Genomic DNA, 19,614 nt, shown 5'->3' on the forward strand with positions numbered 1-19,614 from the left:
ACAAACAATCCAAATGTTTTTTTTTCTAATAAATTTGTCCCTTCTAGTAACTCTCTAAAGTACTAACAGCTAACTATGTATAAGTATTTTGTGTTTACCTTCAAAATACATGTTAATAACACTGCTGTACATTATTTTGATATTTTGGAATCACGACAGAGATGTTTCCCGTAACAGTAAGTACATTTTTGGCAGTAAAACCAATGTAGCATATTAATAATACATATACTAAATTTAATTTAAAGTCAGATTAACATTTAGAGAATAAAAATTCTTTAGTACAGATATATTTTGACTGTGTGGTTATATAAACCTCACTAGTTTACAAAAGGCAATTTATTACATTTCATTTCCAAAATACTGTATATCATTAACACATACCTTGCAGTAAACTGCTAATGTTATCTTCGTCGTCCTTCGGTTGTCTTCAGCTCCGTGCATTTTTCAGCTCAGTGTTTTCCTTCCCCTTTCCTCTTTCCCCTCTCTGACATCTTCCTTGCCTCTCTGCTGTTTACTCCCCTCCCTTCGTCCTAGGTTGTGCATGCCCCTCTTCTCCCGGTCTTGGTACTATTTCTCATCTGCGGAGGTATACCGCTCCATGCTTAATTAGCCCTGGGTTGATATAAAATCCATCTTATGCCTTTAGTCACTTTGAGCGGACACACCTGGTGTTTGTCTAGGTGTGCTGCATGTCAACATTCTTGCTAAGTGCGCAAGAGCACATTTTCAAGGATGTGTTATTTTTCGTGCTAAGAAATTTCTTGTGACTAGTCTCTTTAAGTATGTGGCATTACTGGACATAGCAAATACTGTTCCACGCTGGTCCAAAATCCTTTCTTTTTAGTTTTTTCAAGGTGGTCAGGAAAAAAATAATGAACATTACACATGGGTGAGGACTGTGCGGAAAGAAAAACCAGTTTCAAATACAAATAGGAATAATAAAAATATTCAAAACATGTACATGACATTAAAAAAGGAATCTGCATTATAATTTCTATTGGAACCATTCATTAACTGAAACACAGGAAATGAATATCAACAACAAAAGAATCTAAAGGATGTCATTAGCTCAACGAAGTAGGAAATTATAATGGACATTCAGATTCAAAAGCCATTCCAGCTACGCAGCCAACGCAGTCGTCACGTCTAGCTACAAGCTCGTCAAACGGCCAGTAAGCATCACATGATCAAGCACCATTACACACGGAATGTACTGCGATACGTACATTATAAAAATGTTAATATCTTTTAATAATGCTACATTTAAAAACTGTCATTAAAGCAGCGACGAGAATCAAGAAACACTTAATGTAGGTAACCTGACATCTAATTGTACGTGCAGATTTTTGCCAAGAGTTTCAGAGGAGAGCAACATAGAATTATAAATTCTACAATGTACTACGCAAATTTCTATCATCATTTATTACTTTCAATTTTGAAAAGCCTCCAAAATGATCGTATTGCTATTTGATTTCATGCCATAAGTTTATGCCACACATTTCTCACAAAAAAATATATATTGAGTATGGTAACAAAAATTACGCTCCACAATATGAATATAACTACTTCTGAAGTACTGAAAGAGCAACATGTATGAACAAAAAAATAAATAAATATAATTTATAACATGTTAGATAACACAAAACTAGATAAGAATAATATTAGAAAGAGCAATAGTAAAACCATTAAGGGTTCAGCTCCTTCAATATCTTAAGTCAGCTACCATCTCTCGTAACTACCCATTAGAGTTTGCTCACAATGTAACCACTTACATCCAACATTTGAGATCAACTTCTATAAAAGCTATTAACATTTGAGTACTCCTACATTCAAGTTAAACACATTTAATTTCATGTTAAAAAGAAGACGCATTCCAAAGATAACTCCACGTGGCGACACGCCCACCCGAAGCAACCACTTGTTCCTACGGCACACAGCAGACGAGTCCTGGGGCCGCCATCTTTGCATAGTCAATGTTTACATTGTCACAGAACTCCCCCGCTCCCCCTACTCGTGTTCATCACACACTTCAAGATGCCCAACTGTCGAGGTTGCTTCATAATGGAGGCTGCCATGATCCCAGTGGCATTCACTCTGGGTTTAGACAGCTATTTAACATTTCAGAAACATGATTAACAGCTGTGGCGATGATGTGGACGAACTGGAATTAACTTTACCTATCACCATTTAAAAGCTAATTTGAGAAATTGAATTAAAAATTTCTTAACTAATCACAATTTTTAATATATATATATATATATATATATATATATATATATATATATATATATATATATATATATATATATAGGTAAAAAATTTGCTAACTACTACAAATGTTGGAGATCCCATTAAAAACTTTCAACGTCTACAGTAAGACAAAATATTTTTCATGTTTTAGTTAGTTATTACCGCAAATAAATTCTGTTCACTAATATTGCAAACATTCATTAATGATTAGGGGCAAGATTATATGGTGAATTACAATAAAACCGAAATATCACCAAAAAGCATATGAATATCCTGCAAAACATCAAAATGCAAGTTTTAAGTAGCATTTAACAAAATCTTAATTCAAATCATAAAAGATGTAAATTTTTAATGTTTGAAATTCAAGTGATATCTTTATTTCTGGACAAAAAAAAATCGTACCAACGCGCATGGATCAGAACAATTAATTTAATTTGTTTTATCGCGCATCTCTTACCGGAACACTTTTAAACCGAAAATGGTGGCCAATTCATCTTTATTGTTCTGAATTATCTGTTTCAGACCAATTTGCTACAAATTATTTCATCGTCAAAATTGCAGCATGTGAATTTTACCAACTGTTTCGGTAAAGTAAGTACTACAAAACAGCTTTTATAAGATAACGAACTCCTCCGTTCAAAAAAAAAAAAATTGCACTCGAAATGAAACCTGGAAATCTTGTATCTACCAGTGACACAGGGGGCAACACAGCTGAACAAGCGAGAAGCAGCGGGAAGAGGTGATGATGCCTGATCATGTGAGCGCGCATGCACTGCAGGGGCCTTACTGCGAGCTTGTCCGCGGGCGCGGCAGCGGGGGCAACTCCCGGGAGGGACGGCGCTGCCCCGCCGCAGGCCGCCGCCTCGTCCACCTGCCACAGCCAGCCACACACTCTGGAGACCCGCCCCCGGACCCCCGCCTGGCCCCCGTCTCCCCGGCGTCTCCCCGGCACTTGCCGGTCAACGTGCCGCGGGAGCGATCACCAGCGACAAGACCACACGGCCAATTGCCGTCAAACCAGAACGACCCCGAAAGGCAGCATCTCAAAACAACCGCACGACAAACGAAATGCAAGCTAATACACACCATGTAGCAGCACCGAAATGCAAGTTATACAATGGAATCAAGCAGCATTTGATCAAAACTTAGTTCAAAAACCATTTTTTAAAACAAGTAACCTTTTTGATATTTCGAAATTCAAGGAATATCGTTATTTCCTGACAAAAAAATTTTTTTACCAAAGTGAACAGACAAGACAAATTTTTGCAATAAGTTTTACTGTTTTGAACGTATCTTGTTTAGACCAAATTATTAAAATTATTTTATCGTAAAAATGTAGCACATAAATTTTACCACTATTTTGGTGGAGTAAGTACTACAAAACAGGTTTCATAAAAATGAACATAGCAAAACCGAAATCCACTGTTTTGAAAATGAAATGGGACTAAAAAATAAAGCCATAAAATCTTGTCTCTGGTAATCATGTGCCTGGTAATTTACCTCTGGTGTTCTAAACATGTGTTATCTCATTAAAAAACTGCCTGAATACTTACTAATAAATAAACACATGTTTCACGTGAATACAAGTCAATGTTTTCAAATCAAGAACTAAAACTAAAGACTAATATATTTTTAAAATAAGTTAAAGCATAAAATAATATATTTTTTTTAGATTTATATTCATGGTGACTTTGCCTAAGGCAGATAAAACGTAGATGTTGGGATGTTGTTATTAATTTAAAAACTAAACAGTTTCTGCAAAATTTAAAATTATGTTTTTACAACATAAACTATACATTTATATGAGAGCACCAACAGTAAACCATCACCTAGCCTACCCAGTTCCTACACGAGGTGACAGTTATGGAGAATGCTGTTTTAACCACTTGAAACAAAGTACCGTATTTACCTGAATACAATGCGATGGTTTTTTTACCAAAACTGCTAAACCTAAAAAATAAGTTGTCACATTATAATCGCAAAACTTGTATCTTGGGGCTGGAAGATGTGATGGAAACAGCTTAGTTGAAAAACCACATGCTCTGCTTCATAACTGCGTCACTTAAGCCACTTTTGGACCGCCGGCAGTTACTGCATCCCTGAACCTCGGCTTACACGAAAAACTACGTAACCTGCCTGTGAACTGCGTCACTTGTGCCACTTTAGTCTGCTCTTGTTTGTGGCTCTCTGAACCTTGCAGCAGGAAGGGGGTGTCAGGGGCAACAGATGAGACGAGACGACACTCTGGAATGTGGCTGCTGACCACCACCGTTCATCACAGCATTCTTAGCTCTCTGGCGAATGGCTTATGAACTACAGCCATGCAACTCTTTTCCTTATAATCGCTGCTTTTTTCCCTTCTAATTGCCACTTTCCAAGGGCATGCAAATCTCTCTTCGGACAGAAAGTGGCACCAGAGAAGCTGTTAATAAATATAGTACAAATTTACAAATCTAAATAATTTTTTAATTTCTGTGTTTTCAAATTGTGATTTTTTTCACCACATAAAAGTATTTTTTACAAAATTACAACAAAAAAAAGTTAGGGGTCGCATTACATTCGGAGTTGCAGTATTTTCGAGTAAATGCGGCAGTTTAAAATGTGTTGTGCAGTAAAGGTCTTCAACGTGGAATCCAGCAGCCCTGCTCACACTGTGATTCGACACAACTGAGCCATTCCCGTTCCGATTTTTTCGAGTGAACTCCGGTTGTTGACCTTGCTGTTACTGCACTCCCAGTGCTTTTAGTTCACAGAGTTTATCGTTACAGTTGCTTTTCATTTCAGTACAGTGTTTCCTGTCTTATAGTGGGTAACATTTTACATTTCACTTGTTTATTTTCATAATTTCTTTTCATTTCATCTGATATCCAAAATCATTATTTACGTTTCTTGTACATAGTCATGCCGGCCGCTTCCTGTCGCTTTGACCACAGCTGGTTTGCTGGAGACATGTGCGCTAAGCTGATGATATCGGGTGCATATTTGCGGAGTTTTGAATACCGAAAAAATTTTATAAATCTCTAATTACCTTGGACAACCATACAAATTATATAAAATAATTTTTCCGACAATTGGTCAGTAACACAAAAATAATCACTCGTACAGACCCTTGGAAAATAAATAAATTAAAAATCACTTTTTAAAAAACGAATTAATTTTCGTTTGCCTTGATTTCACTAGACTTTCGGACAAAATAAACGACTGGACCACTTGGAAGTTCATCAAATCTTTCGTCGTAGCATTTGTATGCTGATAAAAACGACTGATTGTGTCAAGTGCCGCCATCATTGACGTTTTCGACGGAAAAGATACGTCACTTGGTTCGTCGTCATTATTGTCATCATCTTCAGACGCCGCTTCGTTTTGATTAGAAAAGACGAGCTCGACAAGTTCCGTGTTCGTCAACTCTCCGCACGCTTACGATGCAAGTGTGAGACGAGTTATGCTCATTTACGGGCTACAGTCGACGTGATTCTAAATAAGTAATGCTCGCAGCGGGGCCCTATCTTGCTTTCGTCGCCGCGAGGCAAGCTATGCTCGCTGTGGGGCCCCACCTTGTGCGGTGTTGCCAAGACGGCCACGTCATGCGCGTTGTTTCATTTGCCGGACGCATGGAATTGTGCGAAGCTGTTTTTCATTTATTAAGGAAATTGTAGATGTTTTCTCATTGATTTAGAGCAAAATTACAGGTGTGTAATATATCGCTATAGTGAAAATGAGCCCACGCTGCATTCGTTATTTCCGAATCTTTTATCCTACGCAGCTTATGCAAAACTGACGGTGCCGATGGCAATTATCGTTAAAGCGGACTTTACGTTATAGACCGTATTCGCTACAACGGACTTTCACTGTATTTGTATTAATACTGGTATTTGTACCATATTTGTATAATATCAACTAGGTTAACTTTTATTTTATTTTAATGTTGAGATTCACTATGCACAATGGGAAAAATATACCAAAAGTAAGTATGTTTTAATGCAAATCCTAAATTAAAATCACCAAGAGTACCTTGTATCTTGTACTGAACAAGAATCTAGGTCTAAAGGAGAATGGGTAAAAAATAGCACAAAAGAAAAAAATTAACTATAAAGTGTTATAACATCCAAACCTTTAAATATTATTTTCACGAACTAAGTTTCCTGACACAATACATACAAAATATAAATACAAAAAATACAAAATCTATTGGGAAACTATAACAGGACTTCAAAGTTTTTAAGTGTATGATTTTTTTAATTTGCGGAATATACCTGGATAAAGGCAGACTTCAATCGCAGGTGGACCCCTACATTTGGATGTCTCTCCACCAAAAAATAACGAATAAATTTTTCTTCTTCCTCTACATGTTAATCACTTTCACCAAATCATTGGTATACATCTGCTCGTTTTTCTAATCCTTCACCAGCACACACTGTTATCACAGAACAGTTGGGCATTGGGTACAACTTTGAGGTTTTAATTACTATCAGAAAGGTTTCTTCCTTGTTTTTAAATCTCAGATGCAGACATGCTGTTTTAGACACAATCACATATAACAGGTAGGTAATCGTAAATCTTACAAAAACTACAACATCAATTTTATTTAGCACAATGTGTCTACCATATAATTGATGTTAAAGTTTCATGCAAGAAGTAAAATATTTTGAAGCGTAAAAAGGTACACCAAAAGAAGAAACACTGAAGAAAAATTGTGCTTCACTTAGAAGTAATAGAAATAACCCTTTTTCAGTAGCCATATTTTTTTTTCTACGTAGGCTGGTTATCCTGCAACCAAATATTTTGCTTTACATTTTTTTTTACAGTTCATTCATAAACAAAAATAATATGCACATGCAGGAACTGATTTTCCTTCAAAATATTAAATAAAGGTGATCGCGACGGAAGGTAACTCAATGTAAGAAATTTAATTTATGCTGTTTTACGGATGGTGAATATATTTACATAATCTTGCTGTTTTTCTTTTTTGTTCACATTCCCAACTCACTTATGTTCTCGTGAATATTTTTTTTATGAATAAAAACCTTGGCCTTTATTCAGGTACTGCATTTCCTCCAACAGGTCTTTTTCTTTGAACATCAAATCTTTCAAATACAGTATATACCCGAATATAAGAAAACTTTTTTTACCATAATTTATACTTCGAAACAAAAGGGGTCGCCTTAGATTCAGACACACTGATTTTTTTAGGAAAACATACCTGAAAACACGAGGCTGTAGTTTGGGGGTCGTCTTATATTCGAGGTCGTCTTAGATTCGGGTGAATACGGTACTAAAGGTTTGATGACGTCCGAGGATTTTGAGAATTCGAGGAATGGCCCGCCCCCCTCGTGTAGTTTAACTATTAATGTTTTGTGTACAGTGTTTATCAGCTGTGGGCCGCGTAACACAGAGTTAAGCATAGTTCAGCTGGAGCTGTACTCACGCTGTCCTCTCGGTTCAGGATCTCATCCGCGTCGTCGTCGCTGATGTCGCTGAGCTCCTCCAGCGGCACGCTGTCGTCCACGCACTGCTTCTTGGCCTCCGGGCCGTCCGCGTCCTTTTCCGACCCGTCCCGGGACCGCTTCAACCCCGAGGGAGAGTCCGCCGGATCGACCGGCTTCTTGGACGGCGCGTCCTCGAGGCGACCCCCTGCGCACGTCGAGTGTGTGTCCGTCTCAACTCCGACCACGACGAGGCTCTCAGACGGAGCGGCCGGAGTCGCAAACCACAGACGGAGCGGCCCGGGTTGCAAACCACAGACGGAGCGGCCGGGCTTGCAAACCACAGACGGAGCGGCCGGAGTCGCAAACCACAGACGGAGCGGCCCAGGTTGCAAACCACAGACGGAGCGGCCCGGGTCGCAAACCACAGACGGTGCGGCCCGGGGTCGCAAACCACACAAGCAGCCCGAAAATAACAATGCCCTAACACTAGGCTTCTGTGAACACTGTCTTTCTCATTCGAATCGACTATCACACTACAGTATTCACGAATACTGAATATTTTTCTAACATGATTTTAACATGACAGTGCATTTTTTTTTTTTTTTAAAAAAAACAGGATTTCAAGAAAAAAATTGATCTGAAACACAGTAAGAAGAGCAGCAGGTTGTGGAGAATAAGGCGACTTTTTAAAAAAAAATTACTTTTTAATAATTTTAATATTCCAACAAATATTATCCCTATAATTACTGCAGCAGACTAGACTTAGCTCAACCACGCTTTCACTTTAGTATTATATGTTGTCTTTTTTTGTTTTTTTCCTGGAAATAATTACAAGAAATGAAAAAAAAAATGTTTTCATTTGATTATAATTATTTGAATTCAATGTTTGTATTCGCGAATAATCTTATATTCGTATTCATATACAATCTGAACTAAAATAAAAACTGATATTCAAACCGTTCTAAAAAAAAAACGTAATCATGATGTCTGGACCAGCTATATTCAGCACGAGATTCCGGTGACCAACCACTATGGCACCTCAATCTTTTTAGTGGTAAAAATTGTGCTTCTTTACTACTATAGTTGGATTTCAAATATTACCTTCATCTACCGGCTTATCATCCTTCACTTCCAAAAGCTCTTTTTCTTTGAGATCTTCATGCAGCTTCAGCCTGCAACAAGCAGTACGCAAACACATCACTGTGCGAGCCAAAACACGGTTGACAACGAACCGTTTTCACTGGAATTGCAGTCTCTAGCGCGCGCGCCCACACACACACACACACACACACACACACACACACACCAGGACATCAGTACTGCACTTGTGTCACGTCGCTCTGACATGCCTTCTCGGCTCAACATTCTCTCGCACGACAGAGAACATATGTTACTGACCGTTTTTTCTCGTAACAGCTACAGCAATATTTCTATCCGACTAAACAATACAGAAACCCGTTATACAGAGAACATACGTTACTGACCGTTTTTTCTCGTAACAGCTACAGCAATATTCCTATCCGACTAAACAATACAGAAACCCGTTATACAGAGAACACATGTTAGTGATTGCGGGTGACTATCCTTCGACACCGACTGGGAAAAATGAGAAAACATCAGTTCTTCAGCTCTTTAAGAAGTGTTGCATTTCAAATGCCATGAATGGAACTGAAGACAATCTGTGCTGGCAAGGCAAAGATAAAAGCAGTGTCAGCAGTAGCAGCAGCATTGCAGACACTGACAGTGAATGATTATTCTTACCAGCATCATAACAAACGTTGTTAATATGTCTATGTAAAATAAGTGTTAATGTAAATGCTAATGTTTAGTGTCGTGACAAACATGAATTTATATTGGCCTAAGTAAGTTTAAATATTTAAATTTTATTACATATTTGATTTTAAATAATTATGTGTGTTGTCTTCAACTGTAATCTCCTCTCCAAACAATCTTTTTCCTAGACTCACAATCAAAAGTTTGGGGTCGCATTATATACAGAGTCTCAGTATCCTCAGGTAATCACTGTATATGCACATCGCCACATCGGAGATACTATTGCCTGGTGGGAATAGGCTAGTGCTGGCAATGGGCCAAATTGAAAGTGGAACGATACGAGGTGTGTTCTGTTGGGGTCTGTACCTCACGCAAGTGTTTTGAGTTTCCGGTGCCAGAGGCGAGCCTGTACCAACTACTGCTGTGTATGCTTACTCCGATAGCTCTCCCTGCGATTGAGTGGCTCATCGCACATTAGCACAGTCACGTTAAAAGGAAAAGTTAATTCCATCCCTTGGTTACGATTTCTTTGCAACCCTTTTCCCTTGCAAGACAACTACGTCTGGTCACCTAGTCTTTAAAACCTATGTATCTTCTATCTGCGAGTAGCTTTTCCGTACTTTCGAACTTTCATGCCCAGGTAGTTGGTACAGTTTAAAAATAAAAATTCTTATTCCCAAAAACATTTGACACTCCTTCCAAATTGGAATGAAATGTGAAAAGGGGAGGGAAGCTCACCCCTCGTCGAGCAGCGCGTCGTCGTCGCGCCCCAGCAGCAGCAGGGGCTCGTCCCGGTGGGGCAGGGAGCGAGGGGCGCGCGGCACAACGGGCGGCAGGCCCACCCCCGGGGGCGGCGGGGGCGGGCCCCCCGCCGCCAGGCCGAGGGGCGGCCGGTCGCCCCACTCGTCCAGCCAGGGCCCGCGCCGGTCCGGCCCGACGGGCCCCGCGTACAGCCCCCACTCGTCCTCCAGGGCGGGCAGGGCGAGCGGCAGGGGCAGGGCGTCCTGGTCCGTCCACTCCCCGCGCCGCGCCGCGTCCCAGTCGGCGGGGGGACCCCTCCTGCTCACGGCACACACGTGTCCGCTTCAGACAGACCTCCGACACGCCCGAGATACACAAGCGGCTATAGCACCCACGTGTCCGCTTCAGACAGTCCTCCAACATGCCCGAGATACACAAGCGGCTATAGCACACACGTGTCCGCTTCAGACAGTCCTCCGACATGCCCAAGATACACAAGCGGCTATAGCACACACGTGTCCGCTTCAGACACTGCTCCGACATGCCCAAGATACACAAGCGGCTATAGCACACACGTGTCCGCTTCAGACACTCCTCCGACATGCCCAAGATACACAAGCGGCTATAGCACACACGTGTCCGCTTCAGACAGTCCTCCGACACGCCCGAGATACACAAGCGGCTATAGCACACACGTGTCCGCTTCAGACACTCCTCCGACATGCCCAAGATACACAAGCGGCTATAGCACACACGTGTCCGCTTCAGACAGACCTCCGACACGCCCGAGATACACAAGCGGCTATAGCACACACGTGTCCGCTTCAGACAGTCCTCCAACATGCCCGAGATACACAAGCGGCTATAGCACACACGTGTCCGCTTCAGACACTCCTCCGACATGCCCAAGATACACAAGCGGCTATAGCACACACGTGTCCGCTTCAGACAGACCTCCGACACGCCCGAGATACACAAGCGGCTATAGCACACACGTGTCCGCTTCAGTCAGTCCTCCGACTAGGGATGTGCGAGTACCCAATATTTTCGTGTACGGTTCGAATCCACAATTACCCGAACCCGGAATCGTTGTACGTACATGGATTCAAACAGTATTACGAATATTCACAAAAGTCATAAATTAATTTAATACGGCTCAAAAATACTAGCAGTGAAAAATAAAATTGGGCGACTATTACGTGAGTATTTATAAAATGATGTATCAAAGAAAGATATGTAAATTAAATAATTAACTCAGGGACATTAAAAGAATTTCGAGATTTCGAGACCTTAAACTATAATTGCGAATTTTGTCGTATAGCAAACTATAAACAATTACATACCTGCAAGAAAAAAAAAAGTCTTAGCTATTTATTGGAGGAAAAATGGTTTCGTTTGCTGAAACGTTTATAGAACTGAGATTTCCCTGTGGCGTGCAGTTTATTACGATTGAGTTAGAGATTTGAATATGTTTTGGTTTTCATATTTTAAAGAGTTTATTATTAATTAAGTTTACATAATTATAAACATTTCAATCTCAGTGTAATAAATAATTGCCAGTAGTTACAGTTAGAAAAAAGAGAACAAACATAATTTTTAAATTAATCAGTTATTTTTAATTATTCTGTGCTTAATATTCAGAATCGGATTCATATCTCAAATATTTCCAGGGATTCGAATCTGATTCGAACCGAACTAAAAATAAAGGATTCGCACATCCCTACCTCCGACATGCCCAAATACACAAGCGGCTAGTCAGTATGTAGGAACAAATTTACCGATTTTCTACAACATTAATACAGTGGTATGACTTAGGTATGCCGAAGGAAAAAAAAACCTCAAAACTAAATTTATCAGAGATTTTTAGTGAATGTGACGACATTCGTGCGTGCTCCCCCCGTTCGCACAGGCCTTCACACCTCATCTGCACCTCACTAGGGTGCGTGATGTGCTGGTGCGTGATGTGCTGGTGCGTGAAACCTGTGAACTAATGTTGTGTTTTTTAGAAAATTTAATAATTGGTGTAAATTCTGATTGTTCTTAATTTTACTTTTATTTTTATTGATGATTAACCGTTAAAGTATTATATGGTCATGGTATCATTGTTTGATAACCTCAAAGCAAACTGCCAATCGTTCTTCTGCAAAAAAATGTTTTCCCTGTAATTTAAATTCTTCTCAATTTCATTCTTGATGAGAAATAAAATGCTGTCAAGCTGAGTTGTATTTATTCTGAAGCAATCCGTACATTTGGCTTTGTCCTCGTGCAAAAATGCTTCATCAAATGATGAAATTCTGTAAACTCTTTTCTTTTTTAAAGTTACTTCATGAACCAAATGCTTTTTTTAATAATTTACAAGGGAGAGCCAGAAGAATATTATCGTCACAATCATCACTCACGAATCTCACGGCATGCTTCTCTCCAGCATCGTGAACCCCCCTCTATCTAAACTAATTCTTCCCAAGTCTTCCTCCGCCCAAACAAATTCTATCTAGTAATGTTCGCAGGCTTTCTCACGGCCATTGTTTAAGTAGCTCGGCTTAGCCGCGTCCTTGGCGAATTATTCACCGACGTTTTGGTCGACACTGCGGTCGCCGTCATCTGGAAGCAGTTTACCTACTGAGGTAACTACTCGTGTGAACCTAAGTAGGTAACTGCTCCCTGAGGATGGCGACTGCAGTGTCGACCGAAACGTCGGTTGAATTATTCGCCGAGGACGCAGCAACAGCCCAGGAGCCAAGCTACTCTGTCCAAATGACCTCTATCCAGCCACAGGGCGGGTCCTCACCTCCCGCGGGTGTCCCACTCGCGGCGGGAGTCGGGGTACTCGCGGGCCTCCCAGTCGCGGCCCTTCAAGGCGGCCGCCGGCCGGGCCTCCTCCCTATCGTACACCCTGCGGCGGTCGGGCTCCCTCTCCAGCAGCTCCCTCTCGCGGTCCCGGCCGTCCCACACCTCCCGGCCCCGGAGCGGGTCGTCTCGGCGGCCCCTGCGCGCAGGTGCCCGGCTCACTCCGACCACACTACACCACACTCCACCACACTCCATCACACTCCAACACACTCCACCACACTCCGTCACACACAAGCCGTGTGACACTCCACCGCACTCCACCACACACAAGCCGTGTGACACTCCACCGCACTCCACCACACACAAGCCGTGTGACACTCCACCGCACTCCACCACACACAAGCCGTGTGACACTCCACCACACTCCATCACACACAAGCCGTGTGACACTCCACCACACTCCATCACACACAAGCCGTGTGACACTCCACCACACTCCATCACACACAAGCCGTGTGACACTCCACCGCACTCCACCACACACAAGCCGTGTGACACTCCACCACACTCCACCACTCTCCACCATGCTCCACCACTCTCCACCATGCTCCACCACACTCTACGATGCTCCACCACACTCCATCACTCTCCACCACACTCCATCACACTCCATTACACTTCATCACTCTCCACCACACTGCATCACACTCCATCACACTCCACCACACTGCACCACACTCCACCACGCTCCACCACTCTCCATCACTCTCCACCACACACAAGTACTAGCCAGCATACAAACAAAGTGTAAAAAAAATTTTTAAATGCAAGAAAAGCCTACACCGAAGTTGAAAAAAAAAGTTAACACAACTTAAACTTGCTTTAGAAAATCCAATAATATTAACATTCACAAAAAAACCAAAATACATATAAATAAATAAACATTAAGCATACTGCATACTATTATTATTAAATTAGTTATTATGAACTTCAACCTGTCCAACAAGTAAATCAGTATGTATTTGCTAATCGTAACGGTAAAGTTCTATCGAAATCTGAAAAAACATACCTACATATCATATCAGGGGGAATGATTGCAGATTTACAACTTCTTAATTTTATCTTTAACATGTTATTTGTCAATTTTTTACTGTTTGTAAAATATATGCTAACAGAACAATAAAAATATTTGAACTGAAATTTAATAGAAGTAATTAAATTGAAAAAAGAAAAAATTTAATGTTGCACCTTAAAAACTATTCCAAGATCTGCATACAGTTAACACAGCTACAGAGGGCAGGTACATCACAAGAAAGTCCTTTTTCCAACAAACATTTAGTGAACCACACAATACAATTTATTATCCATTAAAACAGTAGTTAAACATCACAAACTAAGTGTTCATTCAGTTCACGCTCCACACAAGAAGGTAAGAAGTTTAGCAGTGCGACGTGGGCATGCCGGCCGGTCTCGCCAAGTGGTCCCAGGGACGCACGCAGCAACAGTCAGGTTGGAGCCGGCAGAAGCTTCCACCTCCGCGTCACGACGGCGGACACTGGCGATGCGGCGATAACGAGCCGTGTACGTGTGTGATGCAGAGCGACGTACCGTATTTACCCACGTATGGGTCACAGATTTTATCCAGATCTTTTGTTTGGTAATATGTACTGCGACCCACGTGCAAATTTTCATACTTTGGGTAAAAAAACAACATTGCAGTGTTGTGGTTAACTATATGCTTAAACAACTAGCCTGTGTTGGTTTTCAATAAATATATCACAACTAAATATAAATTGTTTGATTAAAATATCTCAGCAGTGAGAGTAAAACATCATGAACTGCGCCGTTAAGCTATGTCCGCCGCCTGTCGAGCGGCTACCCAGCCACCAGTAAGTGACGTGGCTGTCTGCCGCTGGGCTGGCGCTCGGCAAGAGGGAGAATCTAAACGTAAACCAACCGAAGAGAGAAAAAAGGGGTAGGGGGTGCATTCGTGCGTAAGTGTTTGAGTGCGTGCGGCCATGCAGAAGTGTTTATGGCTCTCCCTCCCGCTCTCATCGTTGTTTTATCGCTATTCACCATATACAATCTTGCCTCTCGATATTTTAGAGATATATATTTATTTACCAACAATGATGACTCAACGGTAGCTGACTGACTCACCCTCGTCTGTCGTCGGGGTAGCTCCTGGGGTCGACCGCCAGCCGCCGCTCGACGGCCCGGGGGTCATCTCGCGGGGCCGGCTCCTCGTAGCGTCTCTCCAGGCTGTCCGGGTACCGGCCCCTCTCCTCCCGGCCTGGACCCCAACACACCCGCTCCGCGCTCCAACCACCGACAAGGGTGTGCGAAACAACTGAACCTTCTTGCTTATTAGGTACAGATCGAGATAAATTATTAGTGTTTTGTTATTGAATAAGATGATGATGAGGAGTAGACAAACACAAGAAGGAATACGAGAATCGTACGTAGCATCTCTGATGCGATATTTCTACTTGCCCCCTGCCGTCTCCCCTTCCGGTCGTTACAAATAGTATGCAGCATGCTATGCTACGTGCCTATACCCCCATCCTTTTTGTCATCTTCCCATTCGACCACTAGCGCATGCGTTGGAGTGGCGTCTCCGCTGACGCCGTCTCTACACCGAGTACCTAACTATTCCCATCATGCAATCGGAATTTTTGTAACGCTCGCTATAAAGAAGTTTCACTTCAAAAAAAAATGCTACGTGCTGAGGGCTGTACCACGGGAAAGGGGTTAACGGATTATATGCGTGTATTATGTTTAAACATGAGTACAGTCATCCACTGCCAACCATGGCTTCTCGCGAATTTTATTATCGAGAGTTTAATATTTTTGTGAAAAATTCTTTCAAGCGTCCTCCGACAATTTTTAAGACGTAACTAACACTTGGTAACTGCTTTTAAGTTAAATATTTCTTATTCAACAAACATGACTTTTTGAACAGCATTCCATCTATGTGAGGTCATAACCATAACCTATTCATCACATCAAAGATATGAAGCCTCCCAAAATGTTTCAGCCATAATCCTAACAAATTATGTCTCTTGCTGTAGTTCACCAATAGTTCTTCACCCACACTAATATTGACCTAAGTTGAAATCTTGCGCACTTTTGATACTTGTAAACAAAACTTAAATAAAGTAGTGATGGTTCAAATCCCATTTTTCTCGAATCCGAATCCCAAACAGTACCTCGAATCCACCCCTCGAATCTGAATCCAGTTCTCAAGGGTTAATTATAAAATAATTTATAAGTTAAGAGAAAATTTTAAACATTATGCAGAATTATTTAACCCTTTAAATTTTTATTTAAAAAAAACAAGGATTTTGACACGGTCTGGATCAAGACGATTCCGTTTTTGGTCACATATGTTTCCTTCAGTGCTGAACAAACGTTCAGAGAACACTGTCGCAGGTGGTGAACACAAATATTTTTTGGACAGTTTATGTAGCCTGGATGAACACGCAGACTGAGTTTTCCAGTATTCGAGAATGTTTATTTCTGGGTTAACTGTAGGATCACGTTGTAGAGCTACTGTAGGAGTTTAGGCCCCACTTGGGTTGTCAATTAGTTATGTGGGGAAACTTCCTGCTTGAGGCCCCACACACTAAAACGTTGGGCTGAATTAAAACTGTGTAATAAATTTTATTTCTTAAATGTGTGACTCTCCACTGGTAGTGTTGATATTATGTAGGTCACAGTTAGGTGTTATTTGACTGGTTATAAACATACATCAATATACACTGGAGTAGGTGAAATCACAAATGATATAACACAACACTTTGAATATTAAATATAGAATTATTTTATTCCCAATGTAAAAATGATTTAAAAGATTTCAATATTATTAATATATTAAATTTAATTTCTATTCATATTCAAACAAAAACATAACTTAACATTGACATCATAGGAATTCAATAAAAGTTCAATTACCAGGAGTTATGTTGCTCACATTTAAAATATTTTCAAAAGTCTTTTATTCGGGTTCGTTGACACTACACAGTTTTTAATTAATGTTTTTAGGGAACTTAAAATCAATTTACCTCGGCTAGTTAGGTTCAAAAATCATCGGCAGAGCTCAGAGCCTCTCATCTGTAGGACCACTGAGTCTGTTAATTAGCGTGTAAATCGTAAAATTTATGTCCAATTTTTATTTAAATCATCTATAAAGTCAAATTAATTCATGAAATCAATATTTATAATAAGTTTCGGCGGCGATGTGACGTAAAAACGGGAGTTGCGTGATTCGTGCATAAGATTAGGGCACAAAATCTGGGCACTTTTATTACTCACGTTATTCACTCCTATGTTATTTATCTTTTTAGATAAATCCTATTTAAATATTCTGAACTCCCTAATGGTTCATAATTATCATCCTCTATCCGGGATGCCTGATGCTAAATAGCTAATTTTTAGGATTTAAAATCGCCGACGTCACGAAGTTGCCGCTCATTCAGCTGGCCATTAAGAACTCTCTTTCTTACTAGTTTCTCAAATAAACCAGTAAGACTCAACTTTTAAATGGTGGCCCGTGATTGGCCAAAAGGACCAATTCTGTTACTTAATTTCTTACCGAAAACGTAAACTCCGAACGCAACAATTGCGCGGATAACAAAATTTCACTTACATTTTAAATAAATAAATATTAAAATAATAATTTACATAATAAAATTACGGCGTTAATTTTACCGTTTACAGTTTCCAAGTCCATTAGTCCTTAGAGGGGTATCAACAATACATCGTTCAAATAGTCCGGTAAAATTCCAAAGAATCACTTTTCCATAGACATACATAACAAAATATTGCCGTTTCTGAAAATAAATAATATTATACATAGAGCAAACAAAATAAAATAAATCGTAAATAATAATAAATAAATAAACTGTCAAAACAAACATGTTGCAGTACAGATTTTGCCGCCCTTGTCAATTACATTGAACAGTGCTCTTTGACCTGTTCAAAACGGTGCAATGTGATTGGCACTTCCCTTTCTCCGTCGCACAATACACAACACTCCTCGTTGCCTAGCAACGCGCGCACAAAACGACAAACAAAAAAAACAACTTGAGAGAGACTACCTCTCCTCCTGGATTCGTTTTTTTACCGTCGCGCAACTGAAAATCGCGCCTTTTTAAACACTTTTTGTCGGGTCGTCGCTGCTAACAGACCTGCGCGATGAAGTTCACGGATTTTGCAGTGCAAAAATCTTCGAAGGCGGGAACTGCTGCGGCTCTCCGACTGCTTCTGCCTTGAGCCGCTCCTGTTGAGAAGGACTCGGGAGGACTTACTTACTGTGAGTATGATTCACTAAAGGGATTAGAAGGGGTGCAATGTACACGTGAATCAACAATAGGACGTTCTCCAGGTCACGTCACGGCAGTGGGTCAACGTCCACCTGCGGTGATGACTGCGTCCTTGCTGCGACTCCTCCTTCCTGCAGCGGACAGCGGCGTCGAGACGGCGCCTGTCCTCTGCACGACCAACCAACCTGGCCTGGTTCACCACGCGTCGACGGGATCTGGCGTGGGGCGATGTACCAGACAGCACGGCATCTGGCACTGCAGCTGACGTCATCAACTGCTGATGTGGCGGCATCCAGCCGCCCTGCCTCACGACTACGCGCGAGACGGCGTCGTGGCGTCTGCGGTGCTGATTGCGTGGGGCGAGGTCACCACTTCCCACAAGGAAGCACTCGTCTATTCCCATCACTGTTAGGTACACAATCGTTGCGAACCGCACTATGTCTAGCTCACTCTGGTGTAACCTTCGCACCTGACTTAAGTATAGGTGTCCGGGTCTTAATCAATAACTTAATCACTATGTGCGTACTTGTACTCTTGCAAATACAAGTGTCTGCAGGCAATACAACTTGTGTACTTGCCGCGGAACCCTATGATGTCAGTGTTAAAACAAAAATATCTTAAATTAACATTAAAATTCCTAGCTTAGCATATAACATTCACATTATTAACATCATTGTTAGGAAAAAAAAATACAATTAATTATTAAATCTCACTTCTTGCATAACAATGCATGGTTATAAATAACCAATAAATTCAATATTAGGACTTTGCTTGCTACTAACATATCACATTGTTAGTTCGTACTTGATTAATATGCATCACAGTGCATTTGCTTGCTTGTGTTCTCATTTCATGAGATTTCATACATTTCACAAAACATTTCATTATACATATCATTATTGGATATTAAACATCACATGTTTTGCTTTTCATAATAATATATTGATAGCTAACATACTTGCTATTCATTACCCAATGTTTGTAACCTACATGTTTACATTTCATTATTAAAAATATTTGCATTTAACTGTAGCATATTTAGCTTGCAATTTACATTTGCATTTCATAACACTTGTTAACACTTCATCAAAGAATATATATCATATCATGTACATATTAACAATTAATAGTTCATTGTTATGTTTACATAGTACATTTTAGCAATTGATCATAAAACATATCATTTACATATAATTATATATATTATAACATTTACATAGCATAAAATTTACATTTCATTATGTTTACAAGTTATACAATTCAAATTTCATAATGTCTTTACACATTGTTTACAATGGTGACATGTGCCT

The 19,614-nt window shown here is 40.5% G+C and overlaps 1 protein-coding gene across 3 annotated transcripts in view; it reads right to left on the reverse strand.

The window, feature by feature from the left end:
* Positions 1-19,614, reverse strand: part of LOC134538863 (uncharacterized) — a 74,768-nt gene that overhangs the window by 9,790 nt on the left and 45,364 nt on the right. For 2 of the 3 annotated variants that reach the window (XM_063380432.1, XM_063380433.1), the window contains exons 11-15: positions 15,141-15,273; positions 12,979-13,176; positions 10,188-10,508; positions 8,778-8,848; positions 7,676-7,881 (exon numbers count right to left, since the gene is read on the reverse strand). In XM_063380432.1, coding sequence (XP_063236502.1) covers positions 7,676-7,881; positions 8,778-8,848; positions 10,188-10,508; positions 12,979-13,176; positions 15,141-15,273 — 929 coding nt within the window. The remainder of the gene's footprint in view (positions 1-7,675; positions 7,882-8,777; positions 8,849-10,187; positions 10,509-12,978; positions 13,177-15,140; positions 15,274-19,614) is intronic. The other variant, XM_063380434.1, reaches the window with a different exon arrangement.

The sequence above is a fragment of the Bacillus rossius genome, chromosome 14 (genome assembly GCF_032445375.1).
Source record: "Bacillus rossius redtenbacheri isolate Brsri chromosome 14, Brsri_v3, whole genome shotgun sequence".
NCBI classification, from domain to species: Eukaryota; Metazoa; Arthropoda; class Insecta; order Phasmatodea; family Bacillidae; genus Bacillus; species Bacillus rossius.